The 26,352-nt window shown below is 38.2% G+C and overlaps 1 protein-coding gene across 1 annotated transcript; it reads right to left on the minus strand.

The window, feature by feature from the left end:
- Positions 1-7,588: 7,588 nt before the first annotated feature.
- Positions 7,589-26,271, minus strand: TMEM242 (transmembrane protein 242). Its single transcript, XM_015821210.2, has 4 exons — positions 26,064-26,271; positions 22,979-23,079; positions 21,107-21,244; positions 7,589-10,274 (listed from the first exon to the last, which is right to left on the minus strand). The coding sequence occupies exons 1-4, from the start codon at positions 26,206-26,208 to the stop codon at positions 10,176-10,178; spliced, it is 483 nt and encodes a 160-aa protein (XP_015676696.1). The 5' UTR covers positions 26,209-26,271; the 3' UTR covers positions 7,589-10,175.
- Positions 26,272-26,352: the final 81 nt, after the last annotated feature.

Raw genomic sequence — 26,352 nt, forward strand, 5'->3', positions numbered from 1 at the left:
GTGTGACAGAGAGATTAATTACCCAGAGAAGTGTTCGTCTCGCCTTAGCTGGGTGGGTCAAGCAGAAGCTAGTCAGCCATCTGCTAGGGATGATTTAATTTGGATTCCTATACTGAGCGATGGTTGGATTCAGGAAGCCAAATGGCCTTCACCATTCCAGGATTCATTCACTCTATGGCCCTTTAAGAACTGCATTCCTATAAAGACATATGGTTATGTGTGTATATCCATACGTACAAACACAAAGTCAATAATTGCTTTCCTCCACAGAAAGAGTGACCAGTGAAGCTTTGCAAAAAAGGCATAACTTGCTGATTTAATACCACTTACCTCATCAGGCATTGCTAAGGAATACTCACACCGCTGAACAATTGAACGTATTTCTTACTACGCAAAGACAGCGGCTCAGATTTTGCAATTCAGACTTCAACAATAAATGGAATAAGGTCAGATAAGAAAGTGGCACCTGAGATCACATTGCTAACGTCTAGGGCAGGGGTAGGCAACCTTGGCTCTTTTATGACTCGTGGACTTCAACTCCCAGAATTCCTGAGCCAGGTCTAGGGGATAAAAGCAAGGGAGTTCCAGAATGATGTCTCTTTTTGCCTTATTGATTACATCAAGACTTGTGGATAACTCTTAAAAAGATGGGCACAGTGGGCCACTTCGACACCCTGTTAAAGAAGTCGCACGAAGGGTAGGAAGCCGCAATTGGAATGGAGTATGGAGCCATTAAATACTTCAAAACTGGGAAAGGAGAGCACCAAGGTTATACATGGTCACTTTTTTTAATCTATATGCAGAATGTATGAGAAATGCTAACCTGGGAAAATTGAAAACTGGAATTAAAACTGGGAGGGAAAACATCAACAATGGCAGTTAGGCTGGTGATGCTATTTTTGATGGCCGGCAATGAGGTACTCTTAGGGCAGGGGTAGGCAACCTTGGCTCTTTTATGACTCGTGGACTTCAACTCCCAGAATGCCTGAGCCAGCATGGCTCAGCTTGGAAACCTCTCCCTTTCCCCTCAGCATGGCTGGCTCAGGAATTCTGGGAGTTGAAGTCCACGAGTCATAAAAGAGTCAAGGTTGCCTACCCCTGTCTTAGGGGGATGACTTGTTGAAAGTGAAAGAACAGAGTACAAATGCCAGACTGTTGCTCTGTGTTTTTTTAAAGAAAGCCTTAAGGTTGCATCAACAAGTAATGAAATCCAATGCAAATAAGCAGAGAGATTGTAGTAGTAGGTCTGGCCTTCACAGTCGTCTATTACAACTTGGAAAACCATGGGCTTGTATATATGTTTTTGTCATTTTGTTATCTCTGAATTTTAATATTTTGTCTCAATCTGTCATCATCTTTTTCCCAAGTGGCATATTCATGGCACATGCTCTCTATTTCATGGCTACAGTCACCATATCTTTGTATTTCTGAGCCTAGGCAGCGTAGGAGAAAGAATATGACAAGTCTAGACAAAATATTAGCATGCAGAGACATCATATTGACAGTAAAGATAAGTATTGTCAAGGCCATAGTTTCCCAAATGGCTGTGAAAGCTGGTTCATCAGAAAGGCTGAACAAAGAAAAATAGATGACTTGGAATCCTAGTGCTTGAGAAAACTGTGAAAAATAGCTTGGTTAGCAAGAAGAACAAGTCACTCATTGTTAGTTAAAGTAAAACCAGACTGCTCGTTGGAAGTATTCATAATGAAATAGAGGCTTAAGTAGTTTGAACACGTAACATGAAGGCAAGAGACAATGGAGAAGACCCTAATGCTTGGAGATCAACAGAAGGGAATTTTTATTATTATTACTAAGGACATGGTGTGGACCAGTGGTGGCGAACCTATGGCACGGGTGCCAGAGGTGGCACTCAGAGCCCTCTCTGTGGGCACACGTGCCGTCGCCCTAGTCCTAGGCCTTCAGCTGGGTTTTATAAAACCTTTTCGCTTTAGGCCTCCGCCGCCATGTGCAAAAAAAAAAAAAAAAGGTTCAGTCAATTTCAACTTCTCGCGGGAAAAAAAAAGATCTTGCAAAGTTGGAATTGATTGAACTTTTTAGTCCCACCCAGTCTGCTATTACCACTGCAGCCACGCCCAGCCAATGGGCCACACCCAGCCAATGGGCCACACCCAGCTGGCACCCAACGATGCATAAGTGGGTTTTGGGTTGCAGTTTTGGCACTCAGTCTCTAAAAGGTTCGCCATCACTGGTGTGGACAACTGAAAAGGTAACATTGGGAAAGGAACACAAGAAGTGCTAGCAGAGCCATTAAGAAAGAATACAAAGCAGGTGTGAGAAATGTGAGAGACTCAAAATAATTCCCTCAAATCTGGGGAAGCTCTGGCCCAGGCCTCCAAGATATTATCATTATAATACAGATAGTCCTCGACTTATAACAGTTCATTTAGTAACTGTTCAAAGTTACAACAGCAGTGAAAAAAGTGACTTATGACCATTTTTCACACTTATGACTTTGGTAGCAGCCCCATGATCACATGATCAAAATTCAGATGCTTGGCAACTGGTTCATACTCATGTCCGTTCCAGTGTCCCAAGGTCATGTGATCAACTTTGGCAACCTTTTGACAAGCAAAATCAACGGGGAAGCCAAATCCACTTAACAACCTTGTTACTAACTTATCAACTGCAGTGATTCACTTAACAACTGTGGGCAAGAAAGGTCATTTAACAACAGAAAATATGCCTGATGGTCTATGAGTAGCATCCTTCTAAACATTTAAAAAGTAGGAATGTCATGCAAGTCAGGGACCAAAGGGTGTATGTATATATTGGGCCTCTTTATCTCTCTCTGTGTGTCCCACATTTTAAAATTATAAAAACAGCAACCAGATTCTGGATCAGTGTCAAGGTTCAATGGACTAAATTGTGTTTATGAATTGTTAAAAATCTGGAGAAATCTTAAATGATTTTTCTTCTTTTTCCTTGTCTTTTACAAGGGAGTCAAAAAAAAATCTTCTTGGCATCTATGACTGTGTTCAGGTAGGCCTCATCTGACAACCATTTGTTTAGTGACTGAAGTTACAACAGCACTGAAAAAAGTTACTTATGACCGATTTTCACATAACCGCTGCAGCATCCCCATGGTCACATGATCACAGTTTGGGTGTTGGCAACTGGCATGTATTTATGGCAGTTGTCCTGTCCCAGGGTCATAGGAGCACCATTTGTGACCTCCCCAGCCAGCTTCTGACAAACAAAGTCAATTAAGGAAACCAGAATCACTTAATGACTGCATGATTCACTTAACAACTGCACTAATTTGCTTAACAGCTGTGGCAAAAAACGACGTAAAATGGGGCAAATCTCACTTAGCAAATGCCCTGCTTAGCAATGAAAAATTTGGTTTACACTGTGGTTACAAGTCAAAGACTACCTGTAATACAGGTAGTTGTCAACTTATGATCACGACTGAGCCCAAAGTTTCCGTTAAGTGAGGCATTTGTTAAGGGAGTTTTGCCCCATTTTATGACCTCTCTTGCCACAGTTGTCAAATGAATCACCACAGTTGATAAGTTAGTAACACACAGTTGTTATGTGAACCTGGCTTCCCCGTCAATTTTGCTTGTCAAAAGGGATGTGAAAGGTGATCACATGACCTGCGGACGCAGGAATGGTCGTAAGTATGAGTCAGTTGCCAAGCGTCTGAATTTTGATCACGTGATCATGGGGATGCTACAAAGGTCGTAAGTGGGAAAAACGATCCTAAGTCACTTTTTTTCAGTGCCGTTGTAACTTTGAATGCTCTCTAAATGAACTGCTGTTAAGTCAAGGACTACCTGTAAAAGTCATTCCCACATTGTGTGTATAATACATGTAAAAAGGGGGCGGGGCTCCAATAACATGATTACAGCCACCATTGTGACTCTTCAAACCACCACTTCTCCACCCATCCCCCCCCCACAGGTACAGTGAGAGTGCAGTTTAGCTTAGATGCATTCTTACACAACATTATCAGATATGCTATGTGCATTTCAATCAGATGTTCAAAAAGAGAAATGAGATTGGACTGGCTGAACTCAGAGGAAGAAATATATTTGAAAACCGACATTGTTCACTTCAAATAATACATGATCACATTAAATTTCTCCCAAGTTAAATATCAGCCCCTGAAATCTAGCATAATCCCAGCTCTTATTTAAAATCAATGGTAAAAATGACCATTGTTTTCATGAAGGTAGATTATATTGGCCTGGTATTATTGATCCTAAAAACTGCACTTCTGACATTTATTGATGACAGTAGAATTGCACATGTACTTTTAAGGCAACAACTTTATGCATACTTATTTTGGCAGAAATTCCACTGAATATTATGGGATTTCTTTTTGAGGAAATTTGCAAAGGAAACTGACTTTTACATCTCACAAATTCCAATGGCTATTAAAAAATATTTCAAGTTCTATAGATCATATCTATAGATCATATCAATTACAATCATGCCCAATTATCCCATAGGACAGAGTTCCTCAACCTTTCCGGGTTGGTGGCCCTGAGCGGGGGGGATGGGGAAAGAAGTGATGGTTTTGTGGGGGGTGAACGTGTACTTGTGCATGAACACGGTGTTCACACAAGTGGGGCCGCAATCACCTGCGATGCTTGCCCGCAACACTCATTCCCGTGACACTCACACAAATGAGGCTGCAAATGCTCGCGACGCTTGCAACACTCACACGAGTGGGGCTGTGCACGTGCACACAGGCATGCACCGGCCAGCCACTCACGCGGCCCGGTAGCCAATAGGCCACGGTCTGGTAGCAGGTTGCGGCCCACATATTGGGGACCCCTACCATAGGATACAACTCCTACTCTTGAAGTGCTCAACTTCAGCCAGAATTCCATCTAATGTTCATGCTGGATAGCACATTTGTAATAATAAACAGAGGTACTGATTAGTTTGGTGCTTTAATCTGAAACCTATTCAAATACTCTGTGTCATTCTAGATTTATGGAAATAAATACAGGCATAGACAAATCTCATGATGGTTTTTAGAAATGAGCTATGTAGACACATTAGCTTTAATAATTCTTAAGGATGTTCTTAAAACCTTACCATCTTTCTGTGCACATCATATCTCTTTAGGAAAGCAAGCCAGTTGGATTTAGTCCTACCTGATAATTAGCGTTCAGTGGTATTTAGCCAAGATTAATTTTGAGCCAGATACAACATATGGAATAATGGCTAAGCTTCCATCTAAGTCCAATATTGATACATTATCTCTTCCCTTTTGGAGAATATAATGTTCTAGTAACATCTGATGTGTTCTGAGCACATGCCTACATTTCACTGAGAATTTTTGATAGCTCACAGATGTGGCCCCTTTGGTTAAAGTTTTTTTAGAATTTCTGATTCTAGTTCTTCACAAGAAATATCCACATTTATTATTTGTCTGTCTCAAGATTCAGTCTAAAAATACACTTTGAAAAAATTATGACAATATTAACTGGAATAGTAACAGTCAGACAAGTCTTCAAAACAGCTTTTAGAAGTTATTCCATGTTTATGTAAGAAATAATTTACTGGTATTTTTATGTGTGCGTGCATGCATATGTGCACACGTATGCAAACTTTTGAAGCTGCTGCTTACAGTGAACACAAGCATATACATTATAAAATATTCAACACCTCATACATATCAAATAGACTGAGATATAGTTACTAGGTCAGTCTTTTACAGATCTTGTAAACAGACAGTGTGGTCTGAATGTTATTTTAATTGTAAAGCAGATCTCATTTTTATGGATTACTTGGTCAATCTTACTGAGGTCCGTTTAAGAGGCAAATGTTTCAGCTAAAATCCTATTCACTGGATATCCAGAATGTTCCTAATTTTTAGTTGATTCTTGATAAGTAAGACTATGTTATAATCAGCTACGGATACTGGTCAAGGATCATACAAATGGTCCATTTGTCTTTATCTGATTAGTGAAAACTTACATGCTCTAGTTCATAATCTACCTTGGAAAAAACTGTTGAACAGTTACATTCGTAAACATCTTGTATAAAACTCAGTGAAATAAGGAGGAATAATTTTCTAATTCTTCCTTGCAGGCTTTGGGGATCAGTGGCTTGGCTATGGTATTCTAGATTTGGTTTCCAAAACTCCTATTAGTATCAATTAGTGGTGAGAGAAATTGTATTAGAAGTTGGAAGCATGAGGTTGCTTCTATAATATGTCTTCCATAGTAACTGCCTTTCCATTTTCAGGTGAAAATATTGCTTGTTTTATAGACTAAGTACATTTTCCAGATAATTTGAGATAAAACTGATTAAAGTTTAAAATTTGATAAAGAATAACCATTTTTATCGTGTGCGTTTTTACATTTTAATTAAATATATTTCTACAAATGTCAGTATTCCACCCCACCCCAGGGTAATTCTGTCTGATGAATCTTCTGCTGAAATCTGTCTATAAACTCTATTGCAAAATTAATTTCTTGTAGCGGTCATAAGCAATCAGGTAATAAACTGGAATGGGATCACTGCAAAGAATAATGTCACACCATTTTTCTGTTAAATTAAAATTAAATTACTTCTAGAACAAAGAAAATGCATTCTGTTCAGTTGCTGCAAACATCTACCAAAAATGATTACTTCATATCCATAAAACAAGGCAAAATGGCCACAATTTGTCAGTGTGGGTACCTGAAGGAGAGTCACCCTCCCTTCCAGATCTTATTGGATTGGCAGAAATCACTAATGCAGATGATCCTGAAGATACCCTGATCCCAAGCCTTATAGAGCAGAGGTCCCCAACCTTTTGGGCACCAGGGACCGGTTATGTGGAGAGAGGTTTTTCCACGGACTGGAGGGGGCATAGTTTTGTGTGCTGCCTGCATCCCGTGGATGGGGCTTTGCTTGTTTGTGCAGCCCAGTTGCTGGCATGCTGCAGCCCGGTACTGGTCCACAGACCGGTGGCTGGGAACCCCTGTTATAGCACACCCAGAACTCAACCAATAATCAATCTAGCTCACAAAGTAGCAGTGCTATAGTATCTAGGCAGGTACCCATAACTGACTCAATGAAATTCTGGATCCAGCTTGTAGTAGTAATTAAGGCATCAAGCTAGAAACTGGGAAACCGTGAGTTCTAGTGCCACCTTAGGCACAAAGCCAGCTGGGTGATCTTGGGCCTGTCACTCTCTTTCAGCCTTAGGAAGAAGGCAAGGGTAAACTACATCAGAAAAACCTTGCCACGAAAACTGCAGGGACTAATGCAGGCAGTTCCAGGAATCCAAATCAACTTGAAAGCACATGCGCATCCTGGAACAGATTTAATAAACAATCAAATTAAACTGAGGCGGATCGTTGCTCGTGTAGCTTAAAACAGCCCTCCTAACCTGGCACTCTCCAGAGGTTTTTGAACAGGCATTCAGAGAATTTCAGCCAGCACAATCAAACACTGATGATTTTGGGGGCCTGTAGTTCCAACACATCTGGAGAGAAAATGCTGGAAGGCTGTTTTCATAAACTAACTTTTTTAAAAATTGTAAATGCATATGACAGTGATAACTGTCCAAGAAAATTATCAAGGCTTTGCATGTATGAAAAAAAAATCAGAGTGAACAATATTTTCTTTGTGTTCTTTTTTTAATTCTTTTTCTTTATACACAAAGCCCTTTTGTATATTAGTTTTCTAATTTTGGGATGTAAATAAGTCCAATATACTAAACAACAATTATTGATTTTTTTCATATACTGTACATACTCAGAAAAACAGGTTTTTTTAAGTTATTCTAGTGTTCAAATCAATGAACCATAACTTAGGGGAATGCCATACACAATTAGCCTTTTGAACTACATGAAAATATCTTTCAGTTAAATCAGGTACTTAATGTTTGAGGGGACAAGTGTGATGAAAGGCAGAAAATTCCTAACTAGCATTATGTTAGGAATATTCAGATCACAGTCAAATAAATATTCTACATATTCTATTTTTTTAAAACTAATAGTCCATTAACTAATAATACAGGAGGGGCACAAAAGCAAAATACACCCCCTACTCTTCTGTCACGTTAATTTTAAACAGTTAGAATGATTGTTTTTCCAGATGGCAGCATTTAATTGGCTTACAATTAAAACATTGTTTTAGAATCAGTTTCACATTTTCTAGGGTACTGACTCACAATTCACATGCTAGCTGAAATCCATCCACATTTATCTCTTTGGGACTCCCAAATAGTCTTGTAAAAATGAAAACTGGTCTGGCCACTGAGAAAAACTGCCTCAAACCAGTTGGTTCCTTTCCTCTAACGTTTCAAAAGCAGCCGCAGAAATCAATTACAATTACTTTCCCTCCGAGAATGGAGAATTTCTATTTGTAGAATGGGGGAAGGCGCAGTTTTCTAGCCTTTTTCTGAACTTCGGAACTCTACTAGAGCACAGTTGGACTAAGGGTGCTACAAAGGAAATTGGTGAAAATTAAATCTAATTTCAGGCTGTTGGCAAAACATTTGCCAGAAGGGAACAAGGGTTTTTTTTTTCAGTTTCATCTGACATTTCTAATAAGGCCAGTTGTGTATGATAGTAAGAACAAAAGCAAAACTGAGCTGGATCAGGCCAACTGCAAAAAGCACAAATGTGGAGAGCAACAGAGCTTCTTCTTCGCTGCTGGTCCCAACACTGATGTTCAAGGAATGTCTCTGGGGACTCCAAAGATAGATAGTGACTGTCACTGTGAGGCTCCTTATCAACTGTTCTAAGGTACAAGATTTGACCAAGTAAAAATCCTATGCTTCATCCTATCACGAACATGCATTGTGTAGGTGTATGTGAGAACATGGCTTTTTCAGCATGTAAGATGACACCCCTTTAGTAACAGTCTCTTCTCTCTTTCCTATAACATTTCTACCATGATAAAGCTGTATACCATTAGGTTTTTTTTTCATCCTTTGAATGTCAATAGTGCTTGTTATATCCACGTTCTTCTCTAGATTTAAACATACAAATGTCCATTCTGGCTGAGAGAGTCCTTGCAGGGGTTTTCCTTCTGTTTTTTTTTTTTCTTTACCTGTCATTTTTTATTGTACTTTTTAATCGAGATTTACATTTGGAACGATCAGAATAATTTTCACCTTCTTCTCCAGAGAGGATTCTCCCCAGATCAGATTCTCCTGTTCACTTCCCTCTATGACAGGTTTAAATACTGTTTTACCATTTTTTATATATATATTAAACACCAGCAGTTTGTTAATCCTCTGGTTCAAAAGATATTCAGTGTCTGATACATCTAAAGAACTCTTCACAGTTTCATCATCATATTAACGTACTGAAATGGCTCAGCTCTGTTCTTTAACTGCTAAACTCTCTTGTAAGGTGGGCTCCCGTAGATCTGGGAATAGCACCAAATCCAATTCCTTCCTACCTAGTCACGGCTATTCTCAAATAATATTACTTTAGAATTGTTTGGTACACCAAAATTTGAAAAGAAAATTGGTTCCTTTTCTCCATTTCCACACTTGCTTTACAACAACTATCCCAGCTCAGGACTGTTTGTCTCTGATTGGAATGTTACTGCAACCCAAGAGACTGTTTGTTCAGAACAAACTTTTGTTCTCTTTGGATTACATCAGAGTTTGGAGAACCAATCTGAGATTTGCAAAAGCCCAGCGATTTCTCTCTTTGGATTGTAACTAGTGTCAGAAATGGACTGCCAAGCAGATCTACCATATGTTGTGTTTGCACTGAGAATATTTATGGTCCTGGTTCTTGAAAATGCATGCTAATCCAGTGAATAGAGAATAAAATTTAGTGACCATCACTTTATTTGTATAATTTTTCACAAGCATTGTTCAGTCTGCTTTAGTAGTTTATATACCATCTTTTAAAAACCGCTATGAATCACTGTGATGGAGGGAACAGGATACGGATACTATTACCCATTAACTTGGTCAACAATTCATGTCTTCTTTAGGGTTAATTTCTTTGTTTTATTACCACATATTGAGCATGCATTTTCAAACTAAGCTTCATGCTCATTTTAATCTCTTTCTGCACTTATCATCACTAAAGTGAAAACTACTAAAAGCAAATTTTACTTTTGCCTGAAAAAGTAAGGGGGCATGTGCTGATACTACTGACTGCCTGCCATTATGAATACGAATATTTTAATTCCTCTGTGGTTTTGTAAGGCTTAGTACAAATTCCTCCATATGACGTTCACTTAGATTTCCAAATATCCTCCCATTCAACAGAATTTACTGCAGTTTTTTTAACTGATGGAAAGAATGACTGCATTTTGTTCCGAAATTCATTCATCTAAAAAAAAAAGAAAGATAAAGAAATAAATGTAAAACCACAACATCGAATCACAAATTCACTGCATTGATAATACTCTCCTTCTTCCCTCTATCTACTTTGAGTAAACATACACACACAAAAAACAAGTTTTTTCTTTATTCACCAACTAACAGGAACAAAATAATGGATTGGTTATTTGGTCTAACTAGAATGTAATGTATTCCTGTTTGAAACAAATCAAATGAAAGACAAGCAGGTTTGTAAATTCTTCTTATAAAAATTATCACTCCTTGTAGTGCGTTTAAACTCCTGGCTATAAAGAAATCTGGTTACTGTCATTTATAATAAACACATATTTTGTTGCATGTTCGCCAAGACAAACCATGACAGAGATTTAAAAGTCGCGCAACAGAGAAAATCAGAAAAAAAATCTCTTAATTACAAATCAATACAAACTTGGTATTTTAAGTGTTACTCCTGCACTATCGTCAAAATTAAAGGTACAACTAATCTCTGATTAGGATTGCCAATTACCATCTTTGACCGATATATCAACTGTATCCTTTCAGGAATAGTCTAATTATTGTCGATACATTGGAAACTTACCCTTAGATTATATTGCACTTCGAATGGGACAACCGTTCAATTGTGCAGACTGTGATGAGTTGGCTAGCGAATTGAGTGCTTATACAAATTACACCTTTTTTGAAGCAACTGCATTGGTTGTTAATTAACTAGCAAGTCGAGTTTAAGCTTTTGCTTATGGCATAGAAGACCCTGAACAATTTGGGTCCAGGGGAAGGTCTTACTGCATGTGATCTGAACCACAGAGTAACCAATTGTATATAGCTTTCCTCTATGGTGGTACCTAACCTTGACACTGGTCCTTCCTCAGATTTGTGAGATGCTTCTCATAAGATGATTTGGATGCCTGTTGAATATCTTTCTCTTCATCCAGGCTTTCTCAATAGGAATATGGGCTGAAAGATTTTGTTGTGATTACAGTATTTTAGTTTTCTTTTCTTTTTTTTACCATGTTTGGAAATTTTTATATAGGAAGGGACATCAAAATATATGAAATCATCATCATAATCCAGTTTCACAGGTATTCTTCAAAAGAGAGGAATTAGTAAGGTCTAATAGAGTGGATTTAGCAGCATCCTTGTTGAAATTCAGGAATTACATTCATGTCAATAGTGAACAAAACAGTGGCTGGAAACTTCATGGATTCTACGTGAAATTGCATAATGGAAGACAGGATATAAGTATAAAAGAATAGGGAACCAATTAGTAATTCATGCTGGAAAGCAAATTAATCTCTCTAAAACCCCATTAAAAAGTGAACATTAATTTTATTATATTCTGATTAATCACCAAAAATGGGAACTCCAGCATTATTCTTGAGTTTAGGCTGATGTGAATTATTTGTACCCTACAGAACATTTATTTCTCATCTCAGTAATTTTAAAGACAACTCTCTGAAGTGAGCTTCACTTTGCAAACTGACATTTTTCTCATATTATGGAAAGAAGGGAGGGAGGGAGAGATGGGGGGAGAGAGAGAGGGAGAGAGAGAGAGAGAGAGAAAGAAAGAAAGAAAGAAAGAAAGAAAGAAAGAAAGAAAGAAAGAAAGAAAGAAAGAAAGAAAGAAAGAAAGAAAGAAAGAAAGAAAGAAAGAAAGATTCTAGTTTGTCTCCTTGGGAAAGACATACACACAGAACAATTGTTGCCTCTTCAAACTGTCAACCTTTTTACCATAAAAGGTAAATAATTATTTTTTCCATTTTTAACCCAACGCTCCTTCATCAGGCCCCCTAAAGTGTTTTTTAATTCCATTCTGCCTTTTAAAAGTAGATAAGAGAAACAAAGCAGGTGAAGAAAATGCAAACTCTGCTATTACAGATAGATATCATTAAGGCATCTGTTCATACTAGTCTGAATGGGGTAGAAAAGAGTGAAAAAGAGATTCCTGAAATGCTAAGGAATTGCTCTCCCTTCACAAAATTCTGCAGAGACCACATTAGATCTTGGCTAGTTGCACTCTATCTCTAGGGTTTGGAGCAGGTGACAACTTTTTTTAATGACACAAACAAAATCAGATGCTAATTAAAATGGAATTAATTAGCCAATTACCTCCTTTTAAGGTAAGCTGTTTAACATAAACTGATGAATGTCAAACCCCAAAGGAAAAATGATCTGGCTTATGAATCTGGTCAACCCCTAAGGGAAAAAAAAGTGCTAGGTAAGAATGAGACAGTAACTAAGGCTGTGTCTTCGCTGCTGAAACTTTGCTTGCAGGCTGCTGGATATAACCAAGAGTATGCCCTCACACCATTTTAAAAGATTTATGTAGAAAATTAGGTATAGGAGGTCCTATCGTAGTTATTTGATACTTGTTACATAAAAACCAGCTATTTTGATCTGTGTCTAGAAAACTTTGGGACACAAACTCATATGCTGGTTTCCGGACAAGATGTGCCACGATCAGAGCTTCTGACTATAGCATGTTTTTCTCCTGCCTAGGTCACTGATGACATCAAAGCTGCATGGAGACCATAATTCCCACAACATTGTTTTAGGATATCAAACCATGTAGTAGGGCTGTATTATTACTATTATCCTTCTCATCTTTCCTATTATCTATTCCTTTAGCATCTTATGTCTATCAGCTTTGTTGTTTGTATTTTAGGATTTATATTGATTGCTTTTATTCAGTATCTTATGACTCTCACTGAGTGTTGTATCTTATGATTTATGATGATTGTATTATGTTTATGATCATGATTTATCATTTTTTGCTTTAATGTACAGTGAGAGTTTATGCACCGGAGACAAATTTCTTGTGTGTGTCCAATCACACTTGGCCAATAAAGAATTCTATTCTATTCTGTTCTATTTAGCATACTTAATACCTGCTGTAGTTTCTTAGCTTTTGAAAACTTTCTGAATTGTTTTTTCATTTTGTTAAAATGTTTTGATTCTTAAACCCTGGGAAGATACCCTGGGTTACAAAATAGGGGAGGCTGTAAATATAACAAATAAGGTTAAACAATTAATTTCCCTTTTAATTAGACCCAGTGGTAGTAGTCAATGCCTTCCTATTCACAGCAGTTCTAAAGGTTAATGTATGTATACAAAACAAAGATGTTATGAATTTTGTCACAAAGACGATATATTATAAGGTCACAGAATCCCTCCCCATCCTGGCATGCGCCCACCATCTGTTTATGTGCAGTCCTCATTATTATTTTTTTTAAAAGATCATAAATATTTTATGACTCATCCTTGCTATAAAATAAATGCCAGTATCTGCTTTGTGAAGGCATTACAAAACTGATTTATGAAGACTATCGTAATGAAAAGAGTCTTCATTACTTATTTCATGTTGCTTTCTAATTGCCATAGACCACTACAAATTATGAACGCTTTTTGTTTCTTCTTTTTTTTAATCTTTAACAAAAACATTAGCTAGGTGAGGCAGATTACAGAAATGTTTCTGCAGCTGGCAAATGTTACAACCGCAGCTTTAATTAAATACAAAGATACATTGCTTATTTCCTCTGGCTAAAAATAAATTAGGACAATTCTGCTTTAACTGCTGGAAAACCATTACACATTTCTATCAAGTGGTTCTTCTGTTGATATAATGTAGCTATTATCATTGTATGGCAACTCAATTAAAACTGGCACAAAGATTGCAACGATTATGCATGTTCCTTTCAAGTAACACATTTGTGAAAATCCTTGCAATTAGACTGCAGTTATTCCACAAAAAAGGGGGGGGGATTCTTTGCTGACTTTAAGACATAAGAACTTTTGTACAATTCATCTTTCATAGTAAATTTGCAAACAAACTGACCCTGTTCTAAATAGTACAAACATTTCTGGAGAGACAAGGGCTAAGTCAGGAAATGCTGAAGCACAGCAGTTTTTACACTTTGGATTTGGTGAATACTTTATTCTGATTTTAGCAATACAGAATCTTGGCAGATTTTGACACATGTTCTTGTCTTTTACAAACAAAAAACAAAAAAAACTATGCTATGCTTTTCTAGAGTAGAAAAGCCGTAATGTACTTGTATGCTTTATTTTCTTCTTTTTCTCAATGCCATCTGTTCCTATATACCACAAATTGTACTTTTGCCATACAACACAACATACAGGTAGTCCTCGACTTACAAGCATTCATTTAGTGACCATTCAAAGTTACAACCCTTCAAAAAAAAGTGACTTATGCCCATTTTTCACACTTATAACTATTGCAACATCCCTGTGGTCATGTGATCAAATTCCGGACACTTGGGAACTGGCATGTATTTATGACGGTTGCAGAGTCCCAGGGTAGTATGATCTCCTTTTACGACCCTCTGACAAGCAAAGTCACTGGGAAAGCCAGATTCACTTAACAACTATGTTACTAACCTATTGAAACGATTCATTCAACAATTGTGGCAAGAAAGATTGTAAAATGAGGTAAAACTCAACAGCTTTCTTGCTTAACAATGGAAATTTTGGGGTCAATTGTAATCGTATGTTGAGGACTACCTGTACCAAGTTAGAGAAAAACTATTTTCACCTAAGCTAATCATTAAATAAACCAAGTAGACCAAGACAAAAAAAACATAAGCAGGAGACAGAAAAAAATCATCAAATTTAAAAGCCAGTAAATTAAAGCATTCTTGGAAAAGAATTGCTTTCAAATGCCAGAAAAGAAGGGTAGAAGAATACAGATGTGCTTCTCAAAGAGGGAATTCCATGTTTCAAGAAGTGGAGCAGAGAAAATTCTCAGCTACTTTGCATCAGATGTTCCTTAGCAAACAATACCATTGTGTACCTCTCATTAACACAGTGGTTCTCAACCTTTTTAATGCCGCGACCCCCAACCGGTCGTAAGTCGAGGACTAAACCGGTCGTAAGTCAAGGACTAAACCGGTCGTAAGTCAAGGACTAACCCGGTCGTAAGTCGAGGACTACCCAACCGGTCATAAGTCGAGAACTTTCCCTGCCCGGGAGTTCCGCCCCCTGCGCCGGCCAAGGCGTAGCTGGCAAGCGGCAGAGACGGAGCAGGCCGACCACCAGCTGGCCCAGCCCAAGGGAGGTAAGGCACCCGCCGGAAAAGGGGGAAAAAATGGCGGACAGCCTTGCTTGGCGACCCCCATGAAATGGTCGATCGACCCCAAATGGGGTCCCGACCCATAGGTTGAGAACCGCTGCATTAACAGATCGTTAAAGATAGGCAGATGTACACCATAGAAGTTAAGAACTCTAAGAAAAATCAACATCTTGTCATAAGCAGAAGTAGCCAATATACACACTAAGGGAATCACATGATCTCAACATCTTGCTGCCAAAAAGAACTTGATGGAGATGGCATTCTTGACTAGCTAGTACTTCTGAGACATCTTCTGGAGTGGCACTGTGTTTAGTGAAGAAGCAATGGATATAGTAACGACCAGATCTAATCAGAAAAGGATTAAGTAGTTGCACTAGCAAAGTTGAGGAGAAGCAGTCTATAGCCCGCATCACAATACTGGGTAGAAAAACTGAGTACATGGTCATTCCAGACTGTGAATTCCATCTGGCACAGAGAATATATAATAGTTCTAGATTTACATCATAATCCTGGTCCAGATTTATTTGCATCTTCTTCTTTAGAACGTTTTCATCTTCTTTCATTTGAAACAGAAAACTGGTTAAACAGGTCTATGATTTCCCATTGTTTCAGCATCTGCTCCCAAGGCAATTTAGTATAAAGTGCACACTTTTAAAAGTTTTATACCTAGTTCATGTCCTGATTTATTAAAGTTCTGAACATTGAAAATGCAACAATTGTTCAATTGTGTTACCTTGTATGAGATGATAAAGAAAAACATCAAAATCTAAAAGGAAAAAAAAAAAATCTGTGAAGCTTCTCCTATTTCCTCTCTTGCCAGCAGATGTAGCTGTAGTGCAACGAAGGTCTTTCTAAGGCATTTCCTTCAACTGCATCCAAGATAAATTCCTGGAGCACTGCTTGTTTTTATTTTTCATTTTAATGAAAGTCTTAATTTCCCTAGTAAGATTTATTTTATGAAAGGCTACTTAATGATAATGGACACAATGCTCCGTCTCTGAAGGTCCTAGACTATCTAAGTCAATCAGAACACCTACAGTTATCCTATCCATTCTAACATTTGTGCCAACGATGTTGATGACTAATGTCTTTAGGGGTTGGGCCGGGGACCATTCCAATTTTCTCTCTCATTACCTTTTGGTTTAAACAGCTGTTGTAATCATCATGACTCATAATGTAGCTACCGAATATGATTGCTAAATGTCTTCTGGTAGCCAAATTATTTTTTTCATGATCCTACCTCCATCCTGACAGATGGTCAATTTAAAGAAACACCAGATTATCTTTTCTTATATATCTTACCAAGTACTGCTCCTTGTAAGACTCCTCTTCAGGTTCAGCTGGGGATAAGTGTATGAGATCTCTGTGCTGAAGTTGTTTTCCCTGATCAGTTTAGAATAGTTTACACCTCAAAAATAAAATTTTGGAGCTTCTTGTTTTCTCTCTATTTCCTATACGAGAAGATGCATACTAGATCAGTGGTTCTCAACCTGTGGGTCGGGACCCCATTTGGGGTCGATCGACCATTTCATGGGGGTCGCCAAGCAAGGCTGTCCGCCATTTTTTTTGTCCGCCATTTTTTTTGTCCGCCATTTTTTTCCCCCTTTTCCGGCGGGTGCCTTACCTCCCTTGAGCTGGGCCAGCTGGTGGTCGGCCTGCTCTGTCTCTGCCACTTGCCAGCTACGCCTCGGCCGGCGCAGGGGGCGGAACCACGCATGCGCGGCGCTCCCGGGCAGGGAAAGTCCTCGACTTATGACCGGTTGGGTAGTCCTCGACTTATGACCGGTTTAGTCCTCGACTTACGACCGGTTTAGTCCTCGACTTACGACCGGTTGGGGTCGCGGCATTAAAAAGGTTGAGAACCACTGTACTAGATGGAAGGCTGGACTCATATATGCTAAATGTTTGTCATCCACGATTAAACCACAATTGCTGTGTTCACCTAAGATACTAAATAAAAGCAAAATAAAACCTGCTATAGTTAAGCACTGTCAATCCAATCTAAGATCACCTTCACATGCAGCCTTTGGACCATTCTTAGATGACATCACATCTCTGCAAGCCTACTTCATCATCCCCACTAGGCAGCTGAGATGACTGAAAGCCTTAGGAAGCTTGATTTTTAGACTGGAGTGCCATAGTCCTGCAGAGCCCAGGTTTCTAATGGTAAAATTCCTTCCTCGGCCTGCCTCCCAGGTTCCCCTCCTTGTCCCAATAAAACTTCATCTGTGCCACATCATCTTTTCAACTGAGTAGAGAAGCAGCTCTTACAGTATACACCCGATACAGTGAACCTCCAATCTTTCCTCAGATCAATGAATAAGCATAACATGAACTATGGGCAGGGCTTTTTTTCCTCATAGAACATCCAGAACGGAGTTCCGGCACCTTTTTGGGATGGAACCTTGTAGGGTAGGCAAGGCAGGTTGTATGACGTGTGTGAGTTCTGTGACTATGGGTATAAAAAGTATGGGGCACCAAACACCAATTTCTGCTGGAGGAAATGCTGATCAGCTCCGGTGAATTCTAAGCATTTCAATTTAGCAGCAATAAGGATCCTGCTGAGGCAGTTAGGACCTTTTTCTAAGGCTTTGGGGAATGAAAACTGTATGTCAAGACAATCAAATTGTGTTTTCATCTAATGCAGCTAATGCAGCTTTAAAGCATCAGCTGTTTTTTTAGAAATATATGCTGATGGCCCTGAGCAACAAAGCTTATCTCTTCCCCAGAGCATTATCACTTCCATAATGTTTACTACCTCAGAGAACAATACATCAGTTTAACAGATCCAAATTCTATTTATGAAATAAAAAGTGAACTTCCAACACCTCTAAAGCTCTTACTGGAGAAAATGCTTCTTTTTCTTTTCAGACCTGACTTTAAAAAGGAAGTAGGGCAACACTTTTTTTAATGGCATTTGTTCTCATATCAAGGTTTTTCTAAATAGGTAATCTATGATGATGTAATCTGTTAATTGGCTCTTAATTCCTTAAGGGAGCACTGCCTATGTCTTTTGTATGATATTTCTGGCATGCAGTTGGGTCTGCTAGTTTGCCTATCCATTTGGGGCAAACAACATTTACTCCCAAAGCGCCCGTAGCTAACCACCACAATCTATGTGTTAGGTGTAAAACCTTGCATGCAAACATTCTACTGGTGTTTTTTTTAGATTCACAGGAGAAATAAAACACATACTATACTAATAACATAGCCATGTGAAGAGTTAAATACAGTGTGATCTTCCAGGTGCTGCTCAACCACACTTTCCAGAAGCTCCATCCATTGTAATGATGGGATTTGCAGTTCAGCAACATCTAAAGCACCACAGATTCTTCACCCTTAATCTGAGTTGTGCACAAATGGCTATGATTTGACCGTGGGGAACATCCTGTAGAAATTTGTAAAAGTGGTGTACCCAGTATTTAAGAATAATCCTTTTTTTCTGTTCCTGAATCCTATCTGATTTTTTTCTATTTTTTGCAATAACTTTACCGTTGCAATTATTTTACAATTTCACCTACATACTCTCATATTCCCATATAGCAAGGACATTTCTAGGTGATGTTATTCTATTATTCTGTCAAGTATTATTTGGATGAACCAATTAAAAAAGTAAATGTACACATTTATTTGAGTTAAAAATTACAGAAGTAGCATGCCACTGTGGTTTTGGGGGATTCAAAAAACAATTCTTAGTCTATCATCCAAATAATATGTCCTACCCAATTTCCTGAGATCAAAAGAAACTTTAATAAACCAATATCCTGTAGACAACGTTATTTAATATGATTGTATAAAAATCAACATTATTACTAAAGTAGCCAAACCAGTCAGTGATAGTTTCAGACTCAACTGAAGTAAAAATATATCTTTGTAACATGACTAAAAATCAGCAATATGGAGCTAAAATAAATCCACTGGAGGTTATTTTTATCTTTCTTTGCCTTGCTTCAGATTGTTGTCACTATTCCAACATTTGAAAAATGTGGCAAAAATATTGCTCAATATAAAAGAAGTGGACAGATTATGTTGTTCCCACATTTCAGAGTACCAGAGAAGAATTAAAGAATTTCAATATTGGGCAGAATATTGGCTCATTCCCATAGATTACAGAAAATCAGTGCTATCAAATTATACGATGTTCCTATATATCACTCAGTGTCAATGCTATGAGATGGAGGAGCATATAATTGTTTAAAAAAATAAACCAAACTCTGCAAATAGATGTTTTTTATAAGAATACTTTTTTTCATTTGCAAAATAGTAGTCTGAATCTTGCAGCCGCTCAGCCGCTGTTATATTCCCCTGAGAACTACATAATTACTGCTAATAAATATATAAACCTTTATAGCAGTTACTAGATAAAATATTCTGTATTGCTAGCAACTCCCTCCCTCTCCATGGGCTGCTACAAAATTTAAATTTCAGTTCTTGTTTTAAAAAAGAATATTGAACCATGTACTGATAATTACAGCTACCAGATCTACACAATCAAAGTGCAGATGGCCACTAGATGGTATCAATTTTCTAACTCTTTCTTGCCATTTAGTGATTCAGATTTTTATAGGCCCAATTTGGTGGCCCTGATACAATAAACATTACTAGTGTAGTAGTTCTACATACTGCGCTGCAAGGGGGGTGGGGGGGGGAAAGAACCTGAATAAACTGCCTTAAAAACGTATTATTTATGGAAACCTATCTCACTTAATAGATCTGTCTTTTTTACAGATTTCAACTTGAAGCTTTCTGTGAAACAAAGAGGCTACAAAATACAGGGTTATCTTTTTACAATATGTAACCTGGGACACTGTTCCCAGGTAAGCTTGCTTTGAAAAGCTGTGTCCAGTTATCCTTATTTATCTTCTCCTATTAGCTGGTGAACAACTTAGGAAGTGACCAGCAAGAGTCAAGTTAATATGGTGTTCAAAATATGTTACTCCTAAACAAATCAGGAATTGTAAGCCAACTTTCTGATTGTTGGCCATTATAAGAAGGAAAATGCTAAACCAAGATGGGCCTTGGCTTCATCCAGCAGGGGTATGCTTAACCACTTATGTGGAGAAAGAGCAAAAGCCTTTTGTACGAATCAATTCTCATTGCCTAAATATAAAGAACACATCATGCTAAACCATAGTTTGTTGAATAAATCGCTATTACTTGGATTCATACTTTGTAGTAAGTCATAAACAGGGCGGTGGGGGGGGGAGTGTTGATTGGAGGAGGATATTTATCCTGGATGTTTAAGCTTACTATATTGTAGGACCTTTGTTATTGTAACCCACCAGGAGTCTAGAAAGATCTGCGGCATGCTAATTTCATAAATAAGCAAACAAATCATAGTAGCTGCATTCACATATCTAACCTAGCCCTCCCAAACACCATAGTTTCCTGCAGCGGACTCACCAAGTTGCAATTAAAACAAACAAATCTCAACTCTATACATATTTAACTATTTTTCTATATTTATCCTTTTTTAAAATGTAATTCATTCCTCTACTTTCACAGGTTTGCTTCTTTGTGGGTGTCTGCTGGTTCTTCATTTTATTCAGCAACCCATTCAAATATACACTGTGAGCCCCCAGGAGTGGGATCTATATAATTAGTATTCTCACTAATTTTCCCCTAAAAAGGATTCACACATACAAGGTTGCCTACATAAATAAAAATGTGTAAGTGCTCATTGAATTTATGGAATTTCTAAAGCACCAAAGCATGCAACGTTAATTGAAGATACTTACATTGTGAACACCCAAAGCCTTCCAGATAGCAAAGCTGATCAATGCAACTCCACTCCAAGCATAGAGTGAACCCCATCCAAGGGCCCGTAAAGCAAGGGAAGAGCCACTTTCTGGCAAAGCTGCTGTGGCAATTACACCCTAGAATAATATATATTTTAAGTGATGGAAAACAGATTACTGTGTACTTATATAAATAAAAAGCACTGAAGAATTCATATAATGATAATATTAACTTTCCCCTATGAGTATGTAAAGGCTCTTAATTTCTCCACTAATGCCACTAAACGTTATGGTTACAGGAGAGGAATATATGTATTCCTTCTTCTAAAATATCCTTTAAAGATCGGTTAATACACACATGGCAATTAAAGCATATCAACATCTCAGTCATCTAGATATGGTTGTCTCAAAGGTGCTTTTTCAAAAAGCAACTGGACTTTCTTTGTTTTTCCTGGAAGGTGTTCGCTTCTCATCCAAGAAGCTTCATCGGTTTTCACAACTGAAGCTTCTTAGATGAGAAGCAAAACATCTTCAAGGAAAAACAGAGTCCAGTTGCCTTTTGAAAAAGCACCTTTGAGATTATCAACATGTAAGTTTCCAATTTCTTTTACAGGACCGTTAATAAACTATATGTTTTAAAGACAGATAAAAATGGGCTAGCATTCATAAATGTATGGTCCATGAATGTTTTTATTCTCAGCAGCTTTTTCAACAGCTTTTTTTACCAGACTTAAAGAGAGCTATTATAGAGAGCCAGCCTCCAAAGGTACTTTAGAGGTACAATTTGGACAACTGGTCATAGTAACACAAATTACCAAACTAGGCTACTGTTACAGTGTCTGATATTGATATTGCTATTTTAAATGTTTATTTTATTATTTGTTGAACCTTTTCATAGATGGCTCTCTCCTCTGTAAAAAAAAAACCCCAGCAATTGATTTTGTTATATATAGGATAAGAATTCAGAGACAATACATCGAAGAAATTTTTCAGTTTTTTTATCATAAGAGAGAGTTAAAATGAAACATAATATGGGAATTTCTGCAAAAAGAATGCCTCAGAAGAACGATAATGGAAAACTGCTGACCTGGGCTTATTAACTCAGGAATGTCTGCTCATGAGAGAACTCCTTGAGGGAATAAAATACTCAGATAACTGTGTCATTCATAGTAAAAAGCTGTCATATGATCTACACAAAAGCTATTTAGAACCTCAAGACAAGTGTTGAAAAAATGGCTGGAAAAAGACATTTTGGGCTTTTCCTTAGTGGTACAGAAAAGACTTCATTGATAAAAGGAGCCACTATTTTAAGAGAGTTTTGGTCACATATGCTTGTTATTGTTTGCCTGTAGGGCTTTATTTTTTTTTTAAATCAACTCAGGGCACTTCTGTTCTTCATATAAGAATATCACCTAGCAGAATACTTTAATCTCTTATGTAGCTATTTTAGGCTACCAGTTTCATATGTCTAAGACAGGGGTCTTCAAACTTGGCCTTTTTGTGACTTGTGGACTTCAACTCCCAGAATTCCTCAGCCAGGCACGGTGACTGAGGAATTCTGAGAGTTGAAGTCCACAAGTCATAAAAGGGCCAAGTTTGAAGACCCCTGATCTAAGAGAACTACAGGTCGTCCTCAACTTACAACAGTTCAAAGTTACAACGGCACTGAAAAGTAACTTATGTCCGTTTTTCACATTTAGGACCTTTGCAGCATCCCCTTGGTCATGTGATCATTTTTAACTATATATTTTTTTGTGAATTTTTTCTCCAAAAAGCTGTTCTCTCAGCAGGCACCTACAGTATTGTATCCTATAATATAGGATACACACTTTTGAACTATCAGAACTACACAAGAAGTTCAAATAAACTAACCTTATTGAACCAATTGGGACTTTTCTTCTTCGTCACAGCCAGTGTCATACCAAAACCTGCTAGCATTCCTGCAGTAGCGACGGTAGCAAGAAAAACACCACCTGCCAACAGATAGAAAGCAAGGAAAGATTAAATTATCAGATCCATTTTATAGTATCATGAAAAATGGAGATCCATAAATCTCTTTTTGAAGCAAAAGCCTTTGAGTGCTGTCTAGAAGAAAAATTATCAATCTCACAATTGTCAAAATAGGCATGCAATCGCTTATTTATTATAAATACACAGGTTAAAACCAATAGAACAAAAGGAGATATAGCAATTGGAATTGTTATTCCAACTGGCAGGAATAGCCAACACTCCAGAATATAGGCTTAAGATACAGAAGAATCTTGAGAGACTTGAACATTGGCCCCATGTAACAAAATGAAATTCAATGGTGAGAAAAATAAGGTTCTACATTTAGGCAATAAAAACCAAATGCACAGGTATAGTATAGGTGATACTAGGCTCAATAGTAGTAATTGTGGGAGGTATCTTGGAGTCCTAGTCCTAGAGGACATTCACTTACATAGGAGCCAGCAGTGTGTTGCAGCTGCCAAAAAAGCCAATGCAGTCCTAGGTTGCATTAACAAAGGGATAGACTCAAGATCATGTGAAATGTTAATACCACTTTACAACGCTTTGGTAAAGCCACACTTGGAATGCTGCATCCAGTTTTGGTCACAATGTAAAAAAGATGCTGAGAGTCTAGAAAGAGTACAGAGAAGAGCAACAGAGATGATTAGGGGACTGGAAGCTAAAACATATAAAGAATGGTTTCTGGAATTGTGCCTCTCTAACTTAATGAAAAGAAGAAACAGGGGTGACATGACAGCAGTATTCCAATGTTTGAGGGGTTGCCACAAAGAAGAGGGGGTCAAATTATTCTCCAAGCACCAGATTGCAGGACAAGAAACAATGGTTGGAAACTGACCAAAGAGAGAAACAACCTAGAATTAAAGAGAAACTTCCCAACAGTGAGAAAAATTAACCAGTGGAACAGCTTGCTTTCAGAAATCATGGGCGCTCCATCACTGGAAATTTTTAAGAAGAAGACTAGACAGTCTCTTGTCTGAAATGGTATAGGTTCTCCTGCTTGAGCAGGGGGTTGGACTAGAAGACCTCCAAGGTCCCTTCCAGGTCTATTCTAATTCTAATTCTCCAAAGCACCTAAAGGCAAGACAAGAAGCAATGGATGGAAACTAATCAAGGAGAGAAGCAACCTAGACTAAGGACAAATTTCCTGACAGTTAGAACAACTGTCAGTGGAACGACTTGCCTCCAGAAGTGGTAGATGCTCCATCACTGGAATTTTTTAAGAAGAGAATGGACAACCATTTGTCTGACATCATATAGGGTTTCCTGCCTGAGCAGAGGGTTGGACTAGAAGATTTCCAAGGTCCCTTCCAGCTCTGTTATTCTGTTAATTAGCACAAAGTGGCTTTTAAAATCTCCAGATTGTTGGGGAGATTATGTAAAGTGGCTGTCCCAAGTATGTTCATGGTACAAATTCTGAGTGCAGAAGTGTGAACGTGGAATGTGTCTGGCTTTCTACACCTATCAATAAACAAAACAACTTTTCTCTGGGAGAAAGAATAGTAAGAAGTACAATTAAATAATAACCTAGCACCTAGTGGTTTCGGTGCCATTACTACACATTACTACCACTAGTTTCTTTCTCTGAAGGAAAAACCATCAGAGAAAACCATCCTTTTCAATCCATAAGACTGTCCCATTGAGCAGCTGAGACTACTATTTGAGTGTCTTTATATCAGAAGAACTAGTGTTATACATTATTTGGGAATCTTTCTTATTTTATAAGAGCAGCCTTTCTTTAGAAAAGAGGTATATGTTGATCTCACTAGTTCACCCATGAAACTGTATTACTGCACAATCAACAGTTTGCCTGTGATTAAAGACAGTCATCCAAGGGAAAAATCCACCCAACTTTCTACTGTGCCTGCATCTGGATTGTAAAAGACACTGCCAGTATTTGCATGCCCATAAGATGGTTGCACACAAAACAAAATCTCTGTACAAAATTCATCTATCCCCCAAAGAAAGCATTCCATTATATCTTTCAAAATGAAGATCAGGGTTTTATTTTTAATTTTACTTCTGTCTCTATTTTTCACACTGTCTACCTAATTATTGTTTGTTTATTTTGGTCAATTAAGCCAACAAAGATTTATCTAGCTCTAAGCTTCTTGAAGAAAGTTTGCCCTTCGGAATTCAATAAAGTGACACGTGTTCTACTAATATTCATATGTGGGAATAAATCAATGTCCAATTAAATTAGAGGCACTGTTTTTTGTGGATGAAAATGTTTTCATTAATATAGCAAACATTACAACACAACTCTAATCAAGACCCATGATTTAATGATCCAAAATAAGTTTGCAAACTATTCAAGCATTCACATCTTCTCCAGCTATTTCTTAAGAATAAAAGGTAAACTGAAGCTTGATACCTTTCCCTCAATTTTCATAATTGTTGGCAATAAAAGAGGAAGTTTCGAAAACCAAAATATTATATTCCTGGAGGGTTCCAGATTCAGGGAGCCTCATAAAATAGCTGAACTGTTAAATCCACCTATAGCAATCAAAGCTGAAATAATTTCAGTTCCAGTACACACACAAACACACACTTTTTTCTCTCCCTTTCCTTCTCCATCCCATTAAGATGAACTTTACACTATCAAAAGCAGTAGACATCCCATGGTCTCTTGATAACGTCTGGGTAGGACGTCTGAGTTTCTTAGGAATCTGGCTCTTACTGAAACAGATTTTAATGGAAAGAAATCAGGTTTCGTGTGAGATGTGGTTGAATCCCTGAAACACGTGCAGCAATGAAGTAGCGGGACGCTCGCTGTGCAAAAACTGCTCCTTGAGGATACCTCAGAAGGACTTTGCCTAATTCCCGCCCGCTCCAGAAGTTAAGAGCTGGGTTCCAAAAACTCAGGAAGACCCCCTTTCAATTCGGCAACATCGCGTCCCCAGAACTGCCCCCTTTTTCATTTATTCACAACTTAGCCGCTGACAGCGACCTTTGATTGCGAAACGTCGCTGTCGCTGCTCGTCCTCTGTCCGGGTCTTGTCGAGATCAGAGCTCGCCGAAGCCTGAAGCGTTCGCGTATCGGCTACCCCGAAATGGGGACCCCGCGTATCTGCTTCTGGGGCAAGCGGCCCCATATTCGGAGGAACTCCAGGGCCTGGGAGGGAACTATCCGAGCCTCCCCTCCAGAGCTACCCGGATGGAGATGCGGCTGGAGGCGGACTCGCGCTTTTGTGCTGCCGGGATCAGCGGCGGAAATAATGAGAGCGATTGCAGCGCCT

This window comes from Protobothrops mucrosquamatus, unplaced genomic scaffold (assembly GCF_001527695.2).
Source record: "Protobothrops mucrosquamatus isolate PMUCROS unplaced genomic scaffold, P.Mucros_1.0 scaffold1274, whole genome shotgun sequence".
NCBI classification, from domain to species: Eukaryota; Metazoa; Chordata; class Lepidosauria; order Squamata; family Viperidae; genus Protobothrops; species Protobothrops mucrosquamatus.